This window comes from Amborella trichopoda, chromosome 12 (genome assembly GCF_054954075.1).
Source record: "Amborella trichopoda isolate Santa Cruz 75 chromosome 12, AtrichopodaSantaCruz75HAP2 v2.0, whole genome shotgun sequence".
NCBI classification, from domain to species: domain Eukaryota; kingdom Viridiplantae; phylum Streptophyta; class Magnoliopsida; order Amborellales; family Amborellaceae; genus Amborella; species Amborella trichopoda.
The window spans coordinates 1,058,393-1,078,173 of NC_142347.1; the positions used below are offsets into that span (position 1 = coordinate 1,058,393).

The window sequence follows — 19,781 nt, forward strand, 5'->3', positions numbered from 1 at the left end:
AGTTTGTAGGAGTTACTCTCATTGTTACAAATGATTCATAATTTATAATATCATATATGTTTGATGATGAATTACTATCGTTGTTAGAAGAATGCTGAATAATTACCCGTTAAATTCACTCTTCCCATGCATATGACTTCATCTAATGGCTGGATCATATGACCTGATCTCTGAAGCTTGTTGTCTATAATATAGAATTGCTGTGCACTGCACACTTAAGGTTTTGCATGCAACGATTTTGATTGACTGCTAATGATGCACTGATCCTTTAAAATTGCTATAGTACCCAAATCGAACAATTTAAAAATACATAAAAATTGATACCCTATTTTTTTTTTTTTTTTTCAGCCTTGCAAATTGATGGGGAAGTCTTGTTCACCGCTGTCTTTGCATCATAGCTGTTTGTACTGTTTCATGAAGTCTCTGATGCAAATCTCATCTGAGACGTTTATTTATTTAGAAATTAGTTTTAAAGGATTTGGGTAGATTTATTTATTAGTGTTTAGGGTGGGTGTTCAATTTTATTATTAGGATTAAGTTAAATTTTTAGATTTCTTTATTAGTTAGTTTTCTATTTTGTGGTGAACCTGTATATGGGAGTAAATAAATCACGTGGGATTCTATGGGGTCCTATTTACATGGAGGAAATCAAATGGGTTACGTGGGAAATAAGGATGGGTAGGATGTTGGGTCTTGTATGGGATGTGCACGGGTGAGAGAAAATCCTACAAAAGAGGATCTAGGAGAGAAAATAGGATAGTTGCTATTTTATGGGGATAATACGTGAGGTTAAGGAAGGTGTGAATCAAAGGGAGATTCCTATTCCTATGGGATTGGAAGATTTTAAGAGAAATATGGGATAAGGAAAGGAGGTACTTGAGCATAAAAGAAGGATCCTAGAATTGTGGATCTAAGACATGGGATAAAGATGGGAAAGAGATTCTAAAAACGAGGATTTAAGGAAAGTGGTTAACGTGAGGGGGGAAGATATCCCTACATTCTTGGGATGGAGTTATGGGATGAGTTAAGGATATCAAGAGAGAGGGGAAAGAGAGGTTCACGTGGTGGAGAGAGAGGGAGAGAGAAATTTACGTGGTGGAGAGAGAGGGAGAGACAAATTCACGGGGTGGAGAGAGAGGGAGAGAGATTTATCCTTTTTTTTATTAGTTTTTTATTTTTTTTGAAGTTTGTATTAAAAGAGGGGGACATCCCCATAGAGACTTAGACTGGAATATTTTTACAGAGAGTTTGTTTATGAATGAAGAAAGATAGCTTCTTCTTCTCCATGGCTTGATTTACAGCCATATTTTTCCCTCCAGTATTGTTGATTTTTTGTTTGTTTAAGATTGAAAGCAGGCCGGATTTAATTTCCTGGACTCCTTTTGCATCATTTGGTATCAGAGCATGGTTCGAAAAGGGTTAGTGACTACGATGGATGGTTGTGGAGGTCACAACTGTAAGAATGCCGAGCATGACCAAATATTCAAAAAAATCGACTACTTGATGGAGATGGTTGAAAAGTTGTTGCAAAAAGAAAGATTGCAACAACGCACATCGAACAAGATGAGATCTACGGTGTTAGATCCATATTGGACGAGTTCTAGTGGGGATCGACATAGATCAGAGCGTGAGTCTGAGGGGGAACGGCCTGGTGTTATGCTTGATCGCATTTATGGGTTTGATGCACGACGACATCGACAGGAGCATGAATGCAGAGAAAAGTTGGATGACTGACTACCCCAAAGCCGATGTGATTGTCATAGGGGAGTTGACCGAAATCAATTTAGAAGTGAGCAAATAAATTTTTTTACTACATCCAAATCCACCCCTGGCGCAGGATCATCCCAGGCTAGGAGACTAACATCTCTAGCTCGAGGAGTTGTTGTCCCTACAACAAAATCTAAGCATCACACAAGTAAACAGAGGAGGATATGTGATTTCTTAGTAAATGAAAATCCTAAGTTTTCCACTAGAGAGGTTGATGCATTGAAAGACACAAAGGGTCCTAAACCTAATGAGAAACGAGTAGATGCATATAGAGATGAATCTGCTGAAAAAGTAGACATAATTGAGGATATGCCTAATACTTTTATTGATGAAAGTATAGCGGATTCTAAGTCTGATAATGGAGAAATTTTGCATTATATTGTTCAGAAAGAAATGTTAACTTTTAACATTCTTTCTGTTGAAGACAATGTTGGATTTTCAAATGATTTCCTTCTTGTTAACATGAAAGAGCGACCCCTGACTACAATGAAATGGGATTTGAGATTGGATGAGAAGACATAGGTGGTAGAATTTGATTAAAGAGAAGTGTTGATGGTTAGACATGAATCGTCTTTGTTGTCATTGAGTGGGGACATTCCACCTAAGTCTTCTAAAGAGGAGGGTGTGGCTCTACTCTCAATCCAACAACATACAGAGAAACTGATGTTTAAAAAAATTGCAAAAAGGATATTGTTTCTCTCAATATCTTTTTTGATCCTGGGAGGCCATGGGAGAAGCATACCAAGGAACTAAAGTTGTTTTCAGCTTGGTTTTTTAACAACATCTCTGACATAAGTAATATCCACCATGGAGTTGATAGTGATGTCCTCAATGGTGAAAGAAAGACTGAGCCATTGCTTTGTTACGAGTGGAAGATTCCGATCTCAACTCATGTATTTTGTGCTGAAAGAACTTATGGGTTGAACATAGGACTTATCTTAGTTCATTTCAAAATTCATGGTCGAATTTTCTCAGGTATCTTTGATAATGGGTTAAAACTTTTGAGGGAGATGGAGGCCCATGGTTTTCAACTTTCTTATTCTACTCTTCTGGGATTTACACATCAGAGTGGCGCTGCCGTTGTACAGAGAGTATAATAGCTAATAAGAAAATCTATGATAAAGCTATGAAGTGTGGATTCATTAGTGACCCTTGTACTGCCAATGCTCTTTTATTACCCCATTTCAAAGTTGGTCAGCTCCTTGCTACAAACTTGATGCTTGATTCCATGAATTACAATGGCAAATATTTCTTTGAGTTTTTTTTGAGTGGAATTCTCAAAGGAGGTAAGTTTGGAAGTGATGTAAAAATCTTTCCTCTTATGATTTGTCATGGTTTTAGATCAAGTAGTTTTGCTTTTCCTATTGTTATCAGCATGTGTGCATGCTTGAACTCAAGAAATTCAGTCTTGGGTGCTCAAGTTTATGGGTTGAATATTAAGTTGGGTTTGGACACATATTTTATTGGGGCATGCATGGTTCTTTTTTGAACTTTTACTCAACAAAAGTGGCAAAAATTGGAATCATCTAATAGAAGGGGTCTCACAACAATGGGTTGACCTTCGACCACATTGGCTTGATCTCTCACTATTGGCTTATGCCTTTGATGGCAGTAAAGGAGTTGCCTTAAGTTTTGTCCATAAGCTTGAACCTTCAAGCATGAGAGTGTATGAGCTTCTTGTTTGTCCATGTTTGAATCTTGTTGGGTCTTTTAATAAACTAAGTGCGGCATATGATTATGTGAGAGCCAAAGATGCTGGTACTTGTGAAATGACTCATACAACTGGGGTCTTTATTGTTGGAAGTTACAATTGAAAGTTGCTAATCATTTGTGTGATGTGTGAACCTCACTTTCTGGAAGATTTTTGGGACTCAGTAAAGTTTGCAACTTATGCTTTACTCATGGAGTCAGTTGGTATTCGCTTATTTCTAGGGCAATTCTTTCATGACCAGGTATGGGAGAAAGCTTCTTCAATCATGAATCAAACATCTTTGGTGGAAAATAATGCTTCTTCTTCTGCAAGGAGATCCCTCAATGAGCTATTTGTTCCTCATTGTATATGCCAAATGGATGCTCCTCGAAGATGCATCCCGGCTGTTCAGCGTAATGCCTTACAAAGAACACTTGCGTGGAGAAATGGACCTGATAGAGATTGACAGACCTACCAAGGCCATGAAATCCCTCTCGTCTATTCCACTACCTTGTCAAAAGCATGAAAGCATCAATTATTCATCGTACACCCACTCCATCAGCAGATGATGCCCTCTCAGATCTCTATGCTTAGGAGACTTGCTTAGGGTCTCTTGGGGTTAGCAAATCTAGCTCACAAGATATTACTTATGTTGCATTAGTTTCCTAACAAGCCTGTCAACTATCACCAAGTGCAATGCAACATATGCAAACAAAAAGGGCAATCTGCTAGTCATAGCAAAGTAACACACTTTTTACCGAACCACAGGTCCAAGTATGCACTGCAAGTGATATGCTAGGGTTTTAATGGCTTGCTCACCCCGTATTGGTGTTCCTCTCCCTATGGAGGGGAAACCTCCTGATCCTCGAGAGCTTCTTTCTCATTTCTGTGATAGTAGTCTCGCTTATTGTTATGGTGGTGCTGATCCCCTAGAGGTTATTTCCAGATCTGCTCGTATTAATGATGGGAATGGATCTGGTTATGATCCACTCATTTATGGTCACATAATTTTTGGCGGAGATGGATCTGGGTCTAAAAGATCTGCTCTTTTACATGTGGATAATATTGATACTCGAAGATCCTCTTTTATTGGCGGTGATCATCTTGAATCTGATCATACTCTTTTGCATGCGGATGATATTGACATCATTATTGGTGGAGATGGATCTGGGTCTAAAAGAGCTGCTCATGCTATTTTACATGTGGATAATATTGATAAGATAAGATCCTCTTTTAATGGTGGTGATCATCTTGATGGGGATGGATATGGTTATGATCCATTGATTTTTGGTCACAATATTCATGGCGGAGATAAATCTAGATCTAACAGATTTGATCATGCTCTTGTGCACGCGGTTGATAGTGGATCTCGTTTTATGATATCCGGAGATTGCAGAAAGGAACTATGATGCTTGACCCTGCACCCTGGGATGGAATTGGTATTAAGGGTGTTTCTGGTGATCTAGTTTCAAAGGTAGATTCTGGTGCTGCCTATCGTGTGGTCTCTGGGTCTGGTTATGCGAAGATGTCTGCGAAGGATAATAATATGAAGGAGGATAATGGTGCTGCCTGTCGTGTGGTATCTGCCTTTGGCGGTGACTTCATTTCTGGTTATTCTCTGATGCCTGCGAAGGACAATATCTCTTTTTGCATTGATTTACAGCATGCTTCTTCTGTGCATTCTAGTTCTTGCTTCTGTGTGTCTCCTGCTGGTATTGTTTTATCAAAAAAAGGATGGCTTACTTGCTAGCCATGGTAATGTGCAAGCTAAAGTTATGGGTCACAATCTTTTGGGTTGTGTTTCTAGTTCCATAGAAGATAGTCGGGAAACTGCCAACTTTGGAAAGTTTTGGGTGTTCGAAGTTCTGCCCCTTGCAATGATATTGATCATGTTATTGACTCTGATGGGATTGCCAATCATGCTGAGTACGATCAAGGTCTCAGTTATGTTATTCGTGATGGTTACGGTTGCATGCAGCCACGGTTGTGGGTGAGCATGGGAACCAGAAATTCTGTTTTGTATTGCCTCTAGTGTTGGAAAGCCCATCTTCATGGACAAACTGACATTATCAAGATCAAGGGCTGAGCCAAGGGTGTGTGTTACTTTGGATCTAGATACGATATGCTCGACTGAATTTTGGCTGGACATGTAGGGGAAGGATTATAGGCAAGAGATAGTCTATGAGTTCATACCCTCGATTTGTTCTAAATGTCGGGGGGTGGGCCATAAGCTTGAATTATGTCGAGCAAATTTAAGTGCAAAGGCTCCCATCAAGGCTAGTGCAACAATTGTTCCTAATGGTGGTACTTTTGTTAAGTTTTCCTCAGGGGAAGAGGGTTGGAAGGTAGTCAAAGGGAGATAGCAGTTAGTATATAAAAGGAGGGTGAAGGAAAGCACTAATGGTTTTCTAACCCTTCCCAATTTGCCAGAGGAGAATAATGTGCTGATTATCGACCACACTGTTGGTTCTCACGTTAATAACAAAGTGGACCCGAAGGATAGCATTTCTAATGCTTTTGAAATTCTAGCCAATGTCCATGAGGATAACGATGTGTCTCTTATTGAGAAGGCAGTTAGCTCTTATGAGCAAAAAACAGTCGACACTTGTATTCCTATGGGTCATTCTGATGTGCAACAGGAGTATGAGGTTACTGTTATGACTAATGTCGATAATATTGGTGTGTCTGGTGATGTTGAGGATCTGCCGCTAGTGCCTGTGAGTGTTTCGTCACCAGTTGAGGATGGTGAATCCTCGCTCTTGCCACAGAATGCAGGTTTGAACCGTGAAGCTTTGTTGCTTACTATGGACAACCAGGCTGATGTAAACAATGCTACCCATTCTATGACCACACATGTTGATATCATTATGACTATGGTGATTGATAAAGCAGCGGTTACACCTACAGTCATGCATTCCTTAGTCCATGGCCATGATTTGAAGGAATGAGAGCACAATTTCAAGCAGGTTAACGTCACTGACATAGAGAAAGATGAGGAGTATGATGTTGAGGGTAGTTTGGATCCCTTGTTTATACAGGATCCAAAAATCTAAGGTAATGGCAAGGGTGTGACTGAGCCACAGGGGGACACGCTAGAGGATGGCATGGGGAATATTGTTGGTGGTCACAATCCCAAGCAGCAAGTCGAAGTAAGTCATAGAAAATCTCTGGAAAAGGAAGTTGATAAGGTGCAAGGTTCTAGTAAGCGATTGCATGATCATGCGAATAGTGAGAAACTTCCTCAAGCTCGAACTAGATCGCAATTTAAAGCCTCTTTGGCAGCTACTGGTGACAAGAAGGGGCATTCTTTATCAGCTTTAGGTGATATGAAAGGATTAACTCCAGTAGCTACTGGTGACAAGAAGGGGTTCCCTTATAAGGCTCAACGTGTTCCAACAACTTCTGAAGGTAAGGTTTCCCTTACCAAACGACCAAACCTCTAACTTTATTTATGTCAATTGCAGCTTGGAATGTCAGGGGTCTTCAGGGCCGGGGCAGAATATCAGATATTGGGGTTTTAAAAGGACAACATAATCTTGGTCTTCTTTTCGTATTGGAAACTAAGCTTCTTGTGGAGTTGAGCCGTATTTGGTCAAAAAAGTTGGGATTTTATAATAACTGTATTGCTAATGAGCTCAAGGGTAAATCCAGAATTTTAGTCCTATGGAATCCTTTAATTTACTCAATCAAAATGATTGATGTAAATGATCAGATGATAATTGTGGAGGCTACTCGTATTCGTAATGGAAACACCTCTGTTGTTTCAGGAGTTTATGCATCTAATTATGTGTCCCAAAGGGCCATGCTTTGGGACCATATGAGGTATTTAGGAGCAACTATTATTCTTCCTTGGCTGGTATGAGGAGATTTTAATGCTCTATTGGATTCCTTGGAAAAGTGGGGGGCAACAGTTCTTTACCACCAGATTCTGGCGATTTTGCTCAAGTAATGTCGAATTGTGCTCTTGCTGATCTTGGTGTAGTCAGAGGGTGGTTCTCTTGGTCTAATAACCAGTAGAGTAGAAGATGCATTAGAAGAAGGTTGGACCAGGCATTAGCAACTACTGCTTGGGTTTTGGCCTTCCTTGAATCCAAAATTCAGTTACTCCCTAAAGGTACCTCAGATCATTGTCCCTTACTCGTCTCTATTTCTGATTTGGGTCTGATTGGGCCCAAATCTTTTAAGTATTTCTCTATGTGGGAGCATCATCACGGTTTTTTAGATGTTATCTTTAATTCCTGGCAAGGCCAAGTGGGGGGAACACCCATGTATCGCTTTGTTGCTGAACTTAAGAGGCTTAGGGCTGACCTTCGGTTATGGAACTAGGATGTGTTTGGCTACGTTGGGAAATCCATTGCAATAGTTCGAGATCAACTATCATCTTTGCATGCTAGCTTACACATGGATCCTTCCAATGAGACATTCATGTCTGAGAACAAAGAGTGTACTCAGAAATTTCAAACTCTTCTGGGCCATGAAGAAAGATTCTGGAGGCAAAAATCACGTCAAAATTGGTTAAAAGAGGGGGACTCCAATACCAAATATTTTCATCTATCGGCTCGGGTGAGGAGGAGGAAAGATAGAATTATCTCTTTGAAAGATCAGCATGGGAATTTTTTGTCTACTGAGGCTGACATTGAAAATCCTATCATTGCCTATTTCAAAGATCTATTGGCTCAAGAGAGCAATATTGACCTGCACGTGGTTGATCAGTTCTTGCTGCCATTTCATCTCAATTCTTCTCAGAAGGACAAATTAGTGGACGCAGTAAATATGGAAGAGATCAAAGAATTCATTTGGGATATGAAAAATGAAAGTGCCCTAGGTCCGGATGGGTTTTCAGTAGAATTCTACAAGTTTGGATGGGAAGCCATTAGAAAGGATCTTTCTCTGGCCCTTAAAGATTTCTTCACTAAAGGTAAGTTTCTCAAGCAAATCAATTCCACTTTTATATGTTTGATTCCTAAGGTGGAATCACCTAGGGTGATGAAAGACTTTCGACCTATTGGGTTGTGTAATGTCTTGTACAAAATCATCAGTAAAATAATTTCTAATCGGCTACGAGTTGTTCTTGATGATTTTATCGACCCTAGGCAGGCTGCATTTTTGAAAGATAGGCTTATTATAGATAATATTCTTATGGCAAATAAACTTATGTCTCCTTGCCATAGGAATTCAGCTCGGCCTAAAATGTGTCTGCAAATTGATTTGAGTAGTGCTTATGATAGGGTTTCCTGGGATTTTATTGTGGGTAGGATGCATGCTTTGGGTTTTCCTGAGTTATTTGTTTCTTGGGTTTGTTTGTGTATTTCCACTTCTTCCTTCTCTGTTTTGAGGAATGGCTCACCCATGGGATATTTTAAAGGGAAGAGAGGTTTTTGAGGCAAGGGGATTCTCTATCTCCTTATCTATTTTTGCTAGTCATGGATTTCTTTAGTAGGCAGCTTGATTGTGCTATGTTGCAAGGCATGGTTCCCAAGGCATTTTCTTCAAGGTGTGACTATGTGGTCTCTCATTTTATGTTGATGACGTGCTTATTTTCTGTGAGGCATCCATTTCTTCTGCCACCGTTATGCATGAACTTATTTCTAAGTTTGAAAGGAGCACTGATTAGATTTGAATTCATCTAAAAGCAATGTTTTTTTCTTTGGTGCTCCACGGGGAGGATGTGGGAGAATTCTGAGGGAGTTGAAGTTTGTTGAAGTCATCCCAGTTCGCTATTTGGGCCTACCATTATTTCATTGACATCTGAGGCACAATTATTGCCATAGTTTGGTGGGTAAGGTGTTCGGTAAGATTGGGTCATGGCAGCCTTTATGCCTCTCATATGCAGGTCGACTTCAGTTGCTTAAGTCTGTACTTGGATCATCAATGGTTTTCTGGTTGTTATCTTTCATTCTTCCGAAGAAAACATGTAACATGATAGAGAAACTACAGAGGAACTTCTTATGGGCCAGTGAAGCAGAGAAACAAGGTGTTCATCTTAGAAAATGGAAAACAATGTGTCTCACTTAGGCCGAAGGAGGTCTCGGGGTAAGGGAAATGACGGATTTCAATATCGCAGGAATGATGAAGTTAGCATGGAGGATTTTGAAAAATCCATCCTCGTTGTTGGCACGGTTCTTCAAACATCGATATTTTATAAATTCCTCTATATGGGAGGGTGAAGGAAGAAGAAGATGTTCTCATGCATGGAAGGGGATTTTACTTGGCTTATTCACTTGAAAGGCAATGTACAGTGGAATATTGGTAATGGTCAGATGGTGGATTTTTGGGTGGATCCATTCTTAGCAGGTCAGTCACTTTCAGATTTGCATGATAATGATATTCAGGAGGATTTGGGGGCTACTACAAGGAGGAGGGTTTCAGACTTTATCCGAGGTTCACCTTAGTCTTGGGTTCTGCCACATCCCACATTTGATTTTTTGAGAAATATATGGAGGGAGGTTGAGAATTATACTCTTCCTCTACAGCCCAAAAAGGATTCACTGGTCTAGATTCACTCTGCTGATGGCCTATTTTCTATTAAAGGGGCATGTTATTAGGCGTCAAGGTTCATCACAACCTATTTTCCGTGCACTTTGGTCCTCTAAATGCCATCCACGGGCGAAATGGTTCTTATGGTTGGCCTTGCATAATCGATTGCCCACCTCATTTTTATTGTAGCAGCGGGGTATGCAACTGGACTCTTTATGTCCCTTTTGTAGCAACCATGATGACAACCTTGTCCATCTATTATTCCAATGTGCTTTTGCACAGGGTGTATGGGGATCAATAGCTTGGAGATGTGGAAAACGGTTTTTCCTCTGTACATCTGTCCTTGATTTACTTAGCTGGTGGTTACTTTTTAGGTTTAAATCACATGGACTTCGTAATATTTGGTCGTCCATCTCTGTTACTACTATTTGGTTTCTATGGGAAGAGCGCAACAAAAGAGTCTTTGAGTCAAGACCCACTAGGAGAGAGCTTATTGTGAAACGGATTATCTTACATGTTTAGGCACTAGCAGAAGTTAAAAAGTGGTATTTCCATTTATCAAACAAGGTCATAATTGGTAATCTTCCGACAACTTGCTAGCAGCAGAGGTCAGAATCTCTTATTTTGGTGGCGTGGTCTTTTTCTTACTCTAAGAATTACAAGTTCAATAATGATGGTGCTTCCTTGAGCAATCCAGGTTTAGCAGGTGGTGGTGCAGTCATCAAGAACATAGAGGGCGGTTTCATTGTTGCTTTTGCAAAGCATTATGGTTTTGCTTCTAATAACCATGCAGAATTTTTGACACTTGTGAAAGGAATTCAATTGGTTCACCAAAGGAATTGCTTTCCAATACAGGTAGAAAGTGATTTGGCCTTGCTTGTGAATGTCATTTAAAATCGATGAAGTGCTCCATGGCGGTTAAAGACGATTGCAGATAATTGCTGCACTTAAAGACGATTTCAGATAATTGGTGCACCAGACTTTCTTCTCATCGATAGTCTATTACACATGTTTTTCGGGAGGCAAACATGGTTGCTGATACCCTCGCTAGCAGGACATCTGCTGACCTCGGTGCTTATGTGTAGTACCATAGACCACCAGATTTTCTTTCCTCTCTTTTATTATATGATCTGACGCAATTGCCTTACTATAGGGTTGTACGTTAATTATTTTTCTCTACTCTTTTATTAATGGAAAAACAGGTAGGGGGCCTTCTCCCCCACTGAGTTACCCAAAAAAAAGAACACTTGCGTGGAGATGTTGGACTTCACCATCAGCTAAGGAATGTTGATGATGCCGTTGCAAAAACTTGAGACGAGATTTTTTTCCCACCCGGGGAGTATGATGCAAGTCGCATATGAGACGTTTTTTTATTTAGAAATTAGTTTTCAAGGATTTGGGTAGATTTATTTATTAGTATTTAGGGTGGGTGTTCAATTTTTATTTATTAGGATTAACTTAAATTTTAGATTTCTTTATTAGTTAGTTTCCTATTTTGTGGTGAACCTGTATATGGGAGTAGATCACGTGGGATTCTATGGGGTCCTATTTTCAGGGAGGAAATCAAATGGGTTACATGGGAAATAAGGATGGGTAGGATGTTGGGTCTTGTATGGGATGTGCGCGGGTGAGAGAAAAACCTACAAAGAAAAATATGGGATAAGGAAAGGAGGTACTTGGGCTTAAAAGAAGGATCTTAGAATGTGGATCTAAGACATGGGATAAAGATGGGAAAGAGATCCTAAAATTGAGGATTTAAGGAAAGTGGTTAACGTGAGGGGGAATATCCCTACATTCTTGGGATGGAGTTATGGGATGAGTCAAGGATATCAAGAGAGAAGGGAAGAGAGGTTCACGTGGTGGAGAGAGAGGGAGAGAGAGAAATTCACATGGTGGAGAGAGAGGGAGAGAGAGAAATTCACATGGAGAGAGAGGGAGAGAGTTATCCTTTTTTCCTATTTAGTTTTTTTTTTTTTTTTGATTTTTTGTTTTTTGAAGTTTGCATTAAAAGAGGGGGACATCCCCATAGAGACTAGGACTGGAATATTTTTTATAGAGAGTTTGTTTAGGAATGAAGAAAGATAGCTTCTTCTTCTCCATGACTTGATTTACAGCTATATTTTCCCCTTCAGTATTATTGAATTTTTGTTTGTTTAAGATTGAAAGAAGGCCGGATTTAATTTCTCGGACTCCTTTTGCATCAGTTTCTATGCAGAGCCAAAGTAATAGCTAGTGCATTTTTTTGCTTTGTCTTAGCAAATGCTTAACGGCGGTTACATGACTTCCCTCTTCTAAGTTGTACATCTAGTGTATGGTCCTTTACTTCAGTGAAGGCAGATGCTTTTGAGACATTAATTCAAAGGTCACCAGCTTGTGGTTAACCAGTCTTGCTACTACTATTTCACTTGTATTACCTTGGTAACTCACGTGACACTATTCTTAGTTGCTACATGTCCCATTTCATTCCTTTAACAGGCCTCTTGAACCAGGCCTCCTGAACCCGGCCTGGTATGGGGAACTATGGTTCTGTTGGCATTGGATTCCAGCATTTGATATGGCATATCCTTGAAGATCTATTGGTTCAGTCTACCATCATTGGAGGTGGCAGTGGGATTGCACATCAGGCTCTTTGCCACCAGTTTGCTTGACCTCGGATTGATGAGGGGGAGCCCTCAATTTCATTGGTTTCATACGGGGCTTAAGAGTTCCTGGCTAGATTTTCCCAGTGCTTTGGCATATGCATTATATTTTCTCAAATTATGGTCCATAATTTTATGGATTTGAAAACTCAGTGGAATATGTATATATTTCAATCTGGGATTACATTCTGGCTGATATAATGAAAAATCGTGGTTGCGCTCTTTGTGATATGAGTCTGGAGTTCAGTTCCAGTCTTGCTGACTCTGAGCCTTGCTGATGAGCTGTTGCCCCTTTCCTTTCAGTACAGTTGTTCCTCACATGAAAAGGCAATAATTACATTGGATTGTGCTCAATTTCATATGTGCATTTCTTTCAGCAAGTAGTCGTAATCTTATTTCAGCACTTGTGTTTATGCTGCTTGTCGTTCAATGTAGTTGTTCAACATAGTGCATGACGGGTTTCTGATACTTCCATAGTGTAGTTCTGTGAGTTCATTTATCCATCACTGGCTCTGGTCGAGAAATGGAGTAGGTTTGTGCTGGTCAGGATAACAGATCTAACAATGTGCTCACTTTTCTTGTGAATGCAAGAGAGATGACTTGCATGCAATAGTATCTTGTGTGTGTATACTTGAAGATGACTATAGATGCTGTGTGGGTGGAAAATGTGTGAAGAAGCTGCATTACTGGTCAACACCTGTCTATGCATTACTTGTTGAATGTGAACTTGTATGCATGAAGTTCATGATGCCAGAAATACACAATTGAAATGAAGCACACCATGTCCACTTAATCTTGTGCTTGTGAGATCAAGTCCATATATATTGGATGTTTAGATTCATTTGCCTTCTGGGTCCTTTGAGGAACACATGGTAGGAACTGGAGAAACTATAAAAATATCAAAGTAAAGAACCCTGGCTTTCATAAATCTTGAAATCTGCTCAGACCCTTAAGAGTCATTGCTTTGACAGATTGATCTTTTTGTAGGGAGTACAAGATACAGAATAGAAATGAATCAGCTATTTGTGGCAGATTGCTTGTGAAGCTTCATGGTGAAGGTGATGCCTTTGAGTATCTTGAGAAAGTACTCTGTAACCACCATGAGTAATGCAAAGATACTAGTGAACATTGAGATGTCTAACTAATCAAAGTGTGAAGTATTTGGGGTTTGTTTGGGTCGTCTTTAAGTTTTTATTATAGTAGTGCTGTAACAAGTGCCAATATATTTCAAATATTGGACAGTTTGGAGCATATATATTACTTATACACATTTTTCTGGTAGACTGTCAGATTTCTCCTTTCTTGCTAATAAGTTAAAGACTGTCTATCTATGGATTGCCTTAGGTGAAACCTCGAATAACCTATTCTGGTGTAATGGTCCATCATGGCAGCACAAAATTTAAATTATGTGGCCGCACATTGTTGCGCTTAACAAAAAAATGATTAATACACAACAACGAAATTTCCTATGTGAATTTGCCGATGTATAAATGAAACATGCAAAACTAAGTTGTTATTGCAGTGTATGACATAAGTGTTTATTACAATTCCTTGATATTCCAAGAGAAATGTTTCATTCTCGCAGGGAAAGCATATCTCTTGCTTTTATGCTTCAATTAATGTATCTGACAACATTTAAGGATCTTGATACACAAGATGTCTTTATCCCAGGATTTGTTGGTTACATAGATAGGGAGTTTGATGAAAAACACGTCATGTTGGAAGTGGACACACCCTATAGTATTTTTTGAATGCACCTTAATTAAACTGACATTTAGCTCCTCATTAGATGAGGGAGCTGTTTGAATATCAAAAAGTTTATCTTTTATTTTTTAACTTCATAACAAATTTTTGACCAGAATATAATCTGAATACAATCTACCTCTAACAACACCTTTGTAAGACAAGCCGTTATTCTGCTAGAATTTTCTGCTTAAACATATCATGATGTTCATGAATCAGCTTTTTTAAGCAAATCCAAATATTGTTTATTATTACTCACGAGTTTGTATTTACCGTTTTGCATTTATTTTTTCATGATCACAATGTGTAATAACTTTCTTGATGCTTCTAACTGATTTTAGGTTCTTCCCTTACCCAACATACCTTTCTTTTGGATTTTGTTCCGTGCATATTCTCATTGGCGAGCTTGTCAGGTGTGTGTGGTGCCCTGAAATGTAATTTAGTTACAGAATTGTTCCTTAATTGTTGGATAAATCTTGATACTACTTTAGGATATATTTGAAATAATTTGTATAATGTAATGGTGTCATATATTTGAAGAAAGATGGCTGTATGCTTTTCTTTTGATTTTTCAGGGTTTGCTGGCCATTTATTTCATGACAAATAATTCTTTGTAAACAGTGTGTTTTAACCTTGATTGTGTTCTCTGATTAGTAAAAGTTCTGCCTTCTGTAATGCGTTATCATGCATTTTATTTTGTGTGGATGCAGTATAATTGTTTCTTAGGAGCCACCTTTCCTAGTACTATTATTGCACAAGTGCTCTTAACATCAAAATTGTTGCATCCACCATCTAGTGCATAATTGTTTCTTAGGAGCCACCTTTCCTAGTACTATTATTGCACAAGTGCTCTTAACATCAAAATTGTTGCATCCACCATCCAGTGCATTATACTTGTTATTAATTTTTTTGCACACCATTGTACGATCTTAAACTTTGATCCCACCTTAAATTGTCCTGGCATTTTTCATTGCACATGGCTTCCCTATGTATGTCTCTAAAACTTGGTTCGCTGGAGAAAAAAGGTATAGGAATTTTGAATACTGAGTTATTCAACTGTTGCTCCATCATGTTTCAATGTTTCCAGTAGACTTACTTGTACTTCGTCCCCATATTAATACATATAAAATAATTCAATCACCACGGATTCTTTTTTTTTTTCTATGTAAATGAGTTTCCAGAGAAATGGATGAATCTCTTTTCTCTGTAAGGATTTCTTTCTAGAATACCAAGTTCAAACTAGATCTTTTGTAACACACAATGTCCAGAATATATTTTCATTCATCGAAAGTTCTGTTCTTCGAATCCACAATGATGATGAGATAGATTTTGATGCGCTCAGCTTTCAAAGAACGTAACTGTTCACTTGGATATCTCTTTAGTGTTATCCAAAGCTCAAAATGAAGATTTCTTTGAGGTCTAGAACTGCTATTTTTATGGTTTTTACCTAATCTGGATGTTTTAGGCTTCAAATCATGGTTTAATTCTGCTTGAGAACATTTCTGACGAATTTTAGTCTTAATTAAGGGCTTAAGTTGAATTCCAGCCCAATTATGGGATCCAATTAGGGTTGTGAGTACTGAGCTTCCTTGTAATTTTGATTTGTCCTTGTTGAATCGGTCTTTTGGGACTTGGTTTTCTTTGGTCTTTTTCTGGAGGATAAGGTTGTTCCCTAAATGAATTAGCAAGTTTTGGGAGTGGATACTTCCAATTGAATAGGAGCTGCAAACCATTTTAAATATGCGTGTATGAGAATTTGGATCCCTTGAGTATTTTGATGTTTCAACTGTCAAACAAAGACAAAATTTGATGCTACTTTCTGCCATGTTCATTGGGGAGTGTTTCAGGGCTGATAATCTGGTTAGTTGGTTTTTATTGTCTCATAAGTGGTTACATGCAATTATTTGAATTTTGAACTTTTTAGTTTTATTCTTGCTATTGTATTATTCTGCATAAAGCATTTATGCTCGTCTATTATTAAAAATAGTTTTAAATGGAATTCAAAATGCCATGGTTTTGTGACCTTTTGTCATTTATATCCTTTTATCCAAATGATTGTTAGATTTTAGCATTTAAGAATCACCCTGCTATTAATATTCTCTTTTAGGGCAGTGAAAGACTACTCTTATTAGCATCTGACTGCTCAACATCATGGGGTTTGCTCCGCACTAATAAGGGGAACCATATGAAGGACAATTCCAGCCATATACCCCTGGATGCACCTTGTCCTTGGGTAAGCATGTATTCTTTGATCAAATCTCTGCATATTGTCAATGGCTTTTTTGATTTTTTTTTGCTTGCTTGCAGTAAATTATAAAGATGTTTGACTAGGATGTATGTCATTCACACGCTGATGTGATCTTCACCAGTTCTCTTCTGTCATTTGAATTAATTTTTATATCCTATACCCTTTCATATGGCCCTGTTATATATCTGTGGTGTCTCCTCATGCAGTAGTCTGTACTGGGGTATGAACCCAGTTAATCGTTATTAGATTTAACTGCTAATACTTCATGAGAGAGGGAGGGAGCTTGTACTGAGGTATGAACCCAATTAATCATTACTAGAGGGGGGGGGCAGGCAGGGAGGGAGTCTGTACTGGGGCATGAACCCAATTAACTATTATTGGAGGGGCGGGAGGCAGGGAGGGAGGTTGCATCAGTGCAAGAGCAGGTGTGGAGTGTGTTTGGTGTGCAGATGTGGTTGCCTGGGTGTGTGTGCTTACTCAAGATGAGAGAGAGAGAGAGAGAGAGAGAGAGAGAGAGAGAGGTTTGTGTGGGTGCATGGTGCAAGAGCAGGTGTGTCTGCTGTGCATTGCATAATTTTTGGGTTTTCTGACTATTTGTTTTATATGTAACAGTTGTCAACTTTAGTATATTGGATTGTGCAATCTATCAGAATCATCACTAAGCTGCGAGTTTTCCTCAGTTGTATGGACATGGATATGGAAGGAGAAACTAGTCTAGGAAAAGACATGCCTGTTACCAATGCAAGGGTTCTTGCTATACAATGCAGTTGTTCATGAGTTATACCTTGTTATACATGGCAGTTAAGTTGCTCATGAGTCACACATCTTGTTTCTGTCAAAAATGTGATACAAGATTGAATTCTCCTAAAGGAGAAGTGATCAGTATTGCATGCTGAACTGGGTTGTTTTCTCCATGCAGGAGAAAGTGATCTATCCAACAAAACACATGCCAGTTTCTAGTCATAGGTTCTCACTGAAAAATTACTAAAATATTACGTTTCCCCAAACAAAAAAAATTTTGCTTACAAGATTGAGTATTCATAGAGGAGAAAATGATCGGTATTCATAACTAGATTGCAATATTTGCTCTGTCATGAGGATATGGACATGGGTGTTAGCGGTAGGCCTGGGCATGCATCATTTTTCGAAAGGAAATTGGTTTAAGGGTATGCCAGGTAGTGAAGAACAAATGGATTAGGAGCATTGGGCATTTATATTTAGATATTTTGTAAAGAAATCATTGTTTGCGAAAAATACTTTAAACAAAATGTTATTTGGGATAAATTAATGTTGAAGACCCCATGAAACCCTTGTTCATGTACTGATTGAAGTTTTTTACATTACCGTTATTGGTAACCACAAAGAGGAAGGGATATAGACGTGTTTGGCTGACCTGTAATTGTCACAGTTGTTAAATTGACTATATAACGGACCAAATGTCGAACTGATAATACTTATACAAAAAATATACAATGAAACCATTTATCTTTAATTCAAGGGGATCACAATTAATCTTGACCATTGGATGTGAAATTAGATGGTTGTATTTATTCCATTGACCACGCTCAAACTTCAAAACAAATTTTCTCAAACTTTGTGACACATCCAAGCTATCAGATTTCACATCGGATGGTTGTAAATAATTGTGACCTCCTTGTATCAAACATAAATGGTCTCATTGTATACAATCCTATAATTATAATATTATAATTATAATATTAATGTTTTTCTCTCTTTGTTTGTTATCTTTAATAATCTAGTTTGTAAGAATTTGTTATGTCAGCCAGTTGTTTGACCCTTTCTATCTTCTCCAGCATTCGAAGCTAAATAATTGTCTTCTCTATCTGTGTGTTATATGCTGAATGATAAAGATCGGGCATCGTAATCCCCAATTTTCTGACATGATTGATGGCTTGGGTATTGCTTTATGTATAGCCCATGTAATGATTAAAAGTGTGTTTTCAATATGTTTGAAATTTGTCTGTCATTTGAAAGGTTCTGCGATCTTCAGAAAAGCTCCAGAGACTTCTAAAGAAGAATGGGGAGGAGATTCGTGAAAACAAGGTTGCTGCCATTTGTGAAGCTTACAACTTGAATAAGATGGATGTTCTTAAATTCAGAGACTTCAAAAAATAAACAAAAATCCAAGAAATGGGGTTGTTATGCATTCTGGATCATCAGAATGGATGGTTCATATTCATTTTCATTATTGTAGACATGCTCGCAAGGAGCACGCCCAGTTTTGAAGTTGTAAAAAATTGAAACTGGGCTTTGACGGTCATTTTTTAAGTGATAGATATGGAAACTATAAAATGGTGGCTACGAGGATTGTTAGGGGTCCTGAGACCAATAATCTGCCATTGATCCAATCAATGGATGGCGTTAACTATCGACGCAGAACATATGATGCAGACGCTGACATCTGAATGAGGGAGGCAATGGGCTGGGTGGCCCTGCCTGGTCCTTAGTTCCTTTTTTTTTATCCTTTTTACATTTCATTAGCCCGGCTCTGGCCCAGCCTGACCCGGTCTTGATAGAGCCAGGTTCGTACCTGGGCCGTCCTGCATGAGAGGTGGGCCAGTGCCGGTCTGGCCCATTGTCAATCCTACATCTAAATGACAAAAGGTAGATGGTCTGAATAGCTCATATCATATTCACTTGGAGTACAATATCCAGTCCCCGCTATCAAACCAGATTTACAGGTTCTTTCTTTGCCCCTTGTGTCTTTTGTGAATCCCATGTGGGTCTCCCACTTTACCCAGCTGCCCGTGGCTGCGGACTTGACATTACATACATGTCCAGAGGAGCAGTTTTAACCCATCTTCAAATCATTTGGACTTGTAGGTCAGATTCATTAAAAGAATAGGAAGTGGTTTAGAGAGAGAATGGTGCTTTTTCTTTTTTTTTTGAGAGAGGTTTTGGGAAGGTTTTGATTTTCCATTTTAAGAGAGAGAGAGAGAGAGATTTGGGGGAAGGTTTTGATTTTCCCTTTTTCCATTTGTATGGGTTTGGGGTCAATGGGGCTACCCAATAACCCCCAAACCAAACCAGGTGGAAATAACCCTATATACCTGTAGGCAATCCAATGGCTGCCCTGCTGTGTCCTAGGTTGTGGAAATCTAATGGTTGTACGCCCTTGGTGACCACTGTAGCTGTCTGCCCAAAGATTGGGGGAAAATGTTTTTGGCCTTTTTATAATGGTAAACTATCCAACTTA

At 38.8% G+C, this 19,781-nt stretch overlaps 1 protein-coding gene across 4 annotated transcripts in view; it reads left to right on the forward strand.

Moving 5' to 3' along the window:
* Positions 1 to 18,886, forward strand: part of LOC18427474 (K+-H+ exchange-like protein) — a 29,156-nt gene extending 10,270 nt beyond the window's left edge. For 2 of the 4 annotated variants that reach the window (XR_016046526.1, XM_011622563.3), the window contains exons 6-8: positions 14,658 to 14,729; positions 16,424 to 16,549; positions 18,560 to 18,886. Coding sequence is in view for 1 of the 4 variants with exons in the window: in XM_011622563.3 (XP_011620865.1) it covers positions 14,658 to 14,729; positions 16,424 to 16,549; positions 18,560 to 18,700 (339 nt within the window). In the remaining 3 variants the exon portion in view is untranslated. Of the gene's footprint in view, positions 1 to 13,560; positions 13,632 to 14,657; positions 14,730 to 16,423; positions 16,550 to 18,559 lie in introns of those variants that run through there. The other 2 variants (XR_016046525.1, XR_016046527.1) reach the window with 2 other exon arrangements.
* The last annotated feature ends 895 nt before the right edge of the window (positions 18,887 to 19,781 follow it).